At 49.1% G+C, this 5,619-nt stretch overlaps 1 protein-coding gene across 1 annotated transcript in view; it reads right to left on the reverse strand.

Moving 5' to 3' along the window:
- Positions 1–1,868: 1,868 nt before the first annotated feature.
- PRAME (PRAME nuclear receptor transcriptional regulator) overlaps positions 1,869–5,619 on the reverse strand; it is a 13,163-nt gene continuing 9,412 nt past the window's right edge. The window contains exons 3-5 of the mRNA XM_037735648.1: positions 4,439–4,761; positions 3,405–4,013; positions 1,869–2,776 (exon numbers count right to left, since the gene is read on the reverse strand). Coding sequence (XP_037591576.1) covers positions 2,200–2,776; positions 3,405–4,013; positions 4,439–4,761 — 1,509 coding nt within the window. The 3' untranslated portion in view covers positions 1,869–2,199. The remainder of the gene's footprint in view (positions 2,777–3,404; positions 4,014–4,438; positions 4,762–5,619) is intronic.

Here is a 5,619-nt window from a genome sequence, read left to right on the forward strand (position 1 = left end):
CTTCACAAAGAGCTGTTAGCAAAAAGCAAGAAGGCTTTTGAAGAAAGTGTTTAAAACAATTATTTCTAACACTTAAAACTTTTTCTTAAACAAGAAAGGAAACTTTGAAGAGGAACTTTTCTACTTCCCATACTTCTTCCTTCAGGAGCCCCATGCGTACCCATTGTTTATCTCCAACGTGTAAGTGAGAACATGCAGTATTTGGTTTTCTGTTTCTGAGCTGGTTCACTTAGGATAGTGGCTCTTGTTGCCCAGGCTGGAGTGCAATGGTGTGATCTTAGCTCACTGCAACCTCTGCCTCAGCCTCCTGAGTAGCTGGGATTGCAGGTGCCCGCCACCATGCCCTGCTAATTTTGTATTTTTAGTAGAGACAGGGTTCCACCATGTTGGCCAGGCTGGTCTCAAACTCCTGACCTCAGGCGATCCACCCACCTTGGCCTCCAAAAGTGCTGGGATTACAGGCATAAGCCACCGTGCCTGGCCTATTTCTGTTTCTTACAGGGTTTAGGGTAGGAGAGTTCAAGCGGGGGAAACAGATGAAAAAAGGTTGAACGGCCCAGCTACTGTGTGTGGCAGGATAGGAAGCTGCCGACGGTCTGCAATGCCAGCAACATGCATGGGTGGTTATCACCAAGACAGAGGCCACAAAACGGGCTCAGAACAGCTGTGTGCTGGCACTCACAGCTCCATGCAGACAGAGCCCGCCCCTGGGCCTTGGTGTGTGGCCTTCTTCGCAGGTGCTTCTTTGGGAAGCTGTGCAGTGAGGGAGATGAGGCAGCCTAAGGGCAGGACAGGGTAGCATAAGGGCACCAGCAGGCAGGAGCGCTGACTGCCCAGGGATTGTAGTGTCAACCTGCACAACATGGTATCTCCCATCCTTTTGGATAGATCTGTAGGGCGGCCTCCGCCTACTACAACTCCCAAATCTGACATTGATTCATCCACTTTCCCCTAAGTGCTCCCTAGCACCTGCCATGAGTTTGTTCACAATTGGGACCCCAAATCCAGGGCATCTCACTGGCTGAGACTCAGCTTAACACTTCGTTAAGTAGGGGGGCAGACACTTATGTGGAAAAAGTAATTTTCTCACTAACAGGACCACAAGATGATGTCCTATTTTTAATGTGGGTACAAATACTAAACAAATATGATCTTAGTGTCTTGCTAAAAGGAATTTATTATTAAAAAAATAAAATAAAGACAGGTTTTCATCCTGTTGGTCAGACTGTTCTTGAACTCCCAACCTCAGGTGATCCGCCTGCCTTGGCCTCCAAAGTGCTTGGATTACAGGCGTGAGCCACCACGCCCAGCCAGAATTTAGATGTTTTTAACAGGCCACAATTAAATTCAAAAAGGGGCTGGACCCGGTGGGATGGCTTGGGGAGGCCCAGCGGCTCGGCTCCAGCTCCAGCTCATGTGGAGTGCTGGACATCCCCTCCCAGCATGGGGGTTCTGACTTGTGCCTAGTCAAGCCTAAAACTGGCACAGCTACAGGCCAGGGATGGAGGCTTTAGAGTCCACTGGAAAACAGGGAGGGCTGAGTCCAGCATCTCAGTGGGTTTAGTAGTGAGGGCTCCTGTGAAGAACTCTTGGCTTAGGAGTGTTCATTATTGGCCCCTTCCTTAGTATGTTCCAGGCCCTGAGTATGTACCTTGCATGCTCTGACCCTTTGAACACCAAAGAAATAAGCAAGGAGATAACAGATACCCCAAAGAGACGAATGGTGCCATGAGATCTGGCAGCTGGGACCTGGTCCAGCCTATAAGCACCATTGAAGAGCAGTGTCTTCTTATTTAAACAGCAACTGGAGATTAATTTCCTGAGGTTTAACTGGGAAAGCAGATTCATATACTCCACAAGACACCAGATGCTTCACATTGCTTCTCTTTATTTTCAACAGTTTTTTTTTTTTTTTTTTTTTAACAGTCCACACAGGGATTACCTCCCACATATACTTTCCAAGCCAGAATCTCCCTTTAGAAATTCAGATTCTATTTCTAACTCTATAGGATGCATCTCCCCAAAGATTCCATCAACTCCTGAAGTCAACATCTGCCCACCCCCAACTTCCCCTTTTTTCCCCCACTCACACTGAACATTTGTCTCAAACTGTGGCTGCTGTGTTGCTTCAAGATGCGCTTGAATCCTGGGCTTCACTGTCCAAGTATGCAAAATGAAGCATTTGACATGTGCACCCAGCTAGGCAGGCATGAAGCAGGGGCACAGGATGGGATCTGGGTCATAGAAGGTTCTGTCCCCACAGTGAGGACAGGGGTTGGCACTGAGCCAGACCATGCCAGGCCGCCCCAATTCGCACAGCAACTCCCTAAGCCTGGTGTGCAGAAAGGCAAGTCTCCCCAGGTCGAGGGTGCCATTGACATCCTCATAACTCTCCATGGGAACAGGATATAGCACGTGGCTCAGATTATTCAACCCGATGACGTGGTGCACGAGGCTTTCCAGGACAGACATGGAGATGGGATTCCCGCAGAAGCTTAGGGTGGTAAGCTGGGAGCAGTGGCTCAGGGAAGGCAGAAGAACAAGGAGCTGAGTATCCATGATTCCACACTCATCCAAGTCCAGGTCCTGGAGGGTGGCGGAGGTTCTCTCTAGCAGAGCTTGGAGGAGCTCGGGATTTATCTCCGTCAGCATGACCCCACTTAGACTCAGGACACTCAGCTGACTGATGCTGGGGCTCTGCGACAGATGTGTCACATCTCCTTCTGAAAGCCAGCAGTTAGTTATCGAGAGGGTTTCCAAGGGGTTCATCATGCATCTGCAAATAGACAAAACAGTTAGTGCTAGGGAATGGAGGCGGCGGGGTGGGGAGACTGGAGAGAGGCCCATTTCACCAAAACCCAGTCTTCCTGCTGATAGTTAACCCCCAGGATGCCAGGTTGTAAAGGAGCATTTGAGTGAGTACAAGTTCAGGTGCAGTCCTTTCTCCATTATTTGCTGCATAAGTGGGTCAAGTAAACAAAAATCTCAAATGCTCCCTTGGCTAATCTGTGAGGCAGGGTCCATCCAACACAGACCTCTTAGGTGGTGTGAGCATAAATTGAATTGAGAAAGAATAACTGATCTGATGTCTCAAGCAAGAAAGACCACCAGTGAATTTTAGTATTTGAATACAGAACCAAAAATTTTTTCAACTCGGGCTGCTTCTGGCCGCTGCATGGGCTCCGGTCACCTGTATCTGTGCCTGATGAAGCTACTGGGGAGTATTCACAGAGGACAAACTTGGGCAAGGTCAGCAACATCCAAAGGGGGTTAACAAGACGTGTTAACTTGTAGTGAGTTGCTCACTCCTGCATTATTGGTGTCTGGCACATAGAAATGTCCTTTATTGTTTACTGCAATAAAGGGCTTGCTCTGTCCTGCAGAGAAACCTCACCATCCCTCACCTGAGCAACTGATCCAGGCGGCCTCTGAGGAAAAATAAAGAGTCCACGTAGAGGTCCTGGAGGCAGTGGAGATTGAGGAACTGAGCGGTGAACTGGGCGATACACTGCTCTTCCTTCTCTGGGGAAATGAAGGAAGACGGATGGATGTGGGCGAGGAGTAGTCTACGCAGGTTACTCATCTGGCTCAGGTGAGGAGAAAATTTCGCCAAGGTGGGTAGTTTCCAGGTGCAAGTCACTTCCAAATCTTCAATAGAGTCCAGCTGCACCATTTTCAGGATCATCTTGATATTCTGCACAGGCATTGCAAAAATCTTCAGCTTCTTACAGCACAGGTGTAGTACGTCTTTCTTTCGCCTCACTATCTCAATCAGGTGGGTGAACAACTCATCATAGGCACCTTCCTTGAGGGACAGGTCTACGAGAACCTCCATCGGAGTCAAGGGCTGCTCTGCCTCTGTGCTCGAACCATCTACTTTTCGCTTCTTTCTCATGGGCTGAGCTGCTTCTGGCTCTGGAAATGAGCACAGACTGACCCTTTTGCCAGACCACACGGTCCAGAAGTCCTGATGAGAATTCTTTCGTAAATCCAGCACTTTGAGTTTCCACCTCCTGTGGGGAAAACAGGTAATTAGCTGACATGCTTTAAGATCAACTCAAAATAAGACTATGAGTCTCAATGTAGCTAAGAAGCAAACAGACGTCCACCTTAGATCTGCACTTTTACTCTATGCTCCAGGCGTCAGCTGCTCCCTTTCCCACGAGGATCCTCAGATCCTTCCTGGTCCCCACTTCCCACCCGACCAGGAAGAAGCAGGTGCATGTTCCTTCAGACGCTTCTGCATTTTAATCAGTGCCCCATGTCCAGAAGCCCATTCCAAGAGTGACCCCTGCAGTGGCCCCAACGCCTTCCTGAGCTTCCTTGCTGGCACCACTGGCGCCTCTGGCCCAGTGTGAGATGCTCCACACTCTGTGACTCCAACTGCATCCTGCTCAGGTTTCCAGGGCCCTACAGCAAGCTGCTGGATCACACTTACCTGGGGCGAACCTCCTGGGCAAGCAGCACATCAACTCCATCAAGCACAGCTTTGAAGGTGTCCACGTGAAGCTGCTGTCCCTTCATCAGCACTCCCAGAGGGAGGCAGGTGAAGGGCCAGGCCTGCACCATTGCCTTCAGGGTCTGGTTGTGTCTCCCATCAAAGGCTGCCGTGAAGAGCAGCGGGAAGAGCTCCCTGGGGAGCATCTCCAGGGCAGCAATGGCCAGGGCCTCATTCTTCAGCAGGCTCTGCCCCGCCAAGTCCACGAGTCTCCGTGGGCTCGTCCACACGCTCATGCTGATGAACCGGCTCTGAATGCAAGTCTGAGAAAACATGCGGGGAACAAGGCATCCCTCTCAGGCCAAGCGCAAGTGACTCTATCTTTTCCTTACCCTTCTGAGGAACCAACTTAGGGCCAAAGTCACTGTGCTGGCAACAGCAGGGGAGTTCTCAGTTTACCCTGATTCCATTCTGCAGCGGTTGGCCACAAAGGCATTGCTCTGCTGGCACCAGGATGAGCGTCTCATCAAGTGTAGAGGAGGGAACGGGATGACCACTGGCCCTATCCTGTAACCACCCACGACTCTATTTAATTCTAGTCCCCCTGGGAAGTGAGAACTAAGGAGCCTGAGAGCTGACCCTGCTCATTTTGGGAAAAAGTTTCTGATGATCACTCAAAAACAATTCAAACTGGAGTGTCACATAGCCCAGGACAGCCTCCTTCTCTGGTCCAACAAGTAAGCCAGATGGGAAAGATCAGGAACACACGCACAATGCACAATGGGTGTCATTATATTTCACTAAAAAAATGTAAATGAGAAAACTACAGAAGCGACCCAACAGTATTACACAACATTTGGAAGTAAAATTAAACACATTCTGAGACATGCATTTTAAGTGTGTCTCTTTTATGTACATTAGAGTTACTACTTTGACATGGAAATCAGGGGAGCAAACACTTCACAGTAAAATAAAGCCTGTTTCTTTTTCCCTAAAACATTACTTTTTAAAAATTGACAAATAAAAATTGTGTATATTTATGGTGTACAACATGATGCTTTGAAATATGTATATATCGCCGGGCGCGGTGGCTCAAGCCTGTAATCCCAGCACTTTGGGAGGCCGAGGCGGGTGGATCACGAGGTCAAGAGATCGAGACCATCCTGGTCAACATGGTGAAA

Source organism: Cebus imitator, unplaced genomic scaffold, assembly GCF_001604975.1.
Source record: "Cebus imitator isolate Cc_AM_T3 unplaced genomic scaffold, Cebus_imitator-1.0 Scaffold872, whole genome shotgun sequence".
In the NCBI taxonomy this organism is placed as follows: Eukaryota; Metazoa; Chordata; class Mammalia; order Primates; family Cebidae; genus Cebus; species Cebus imitator.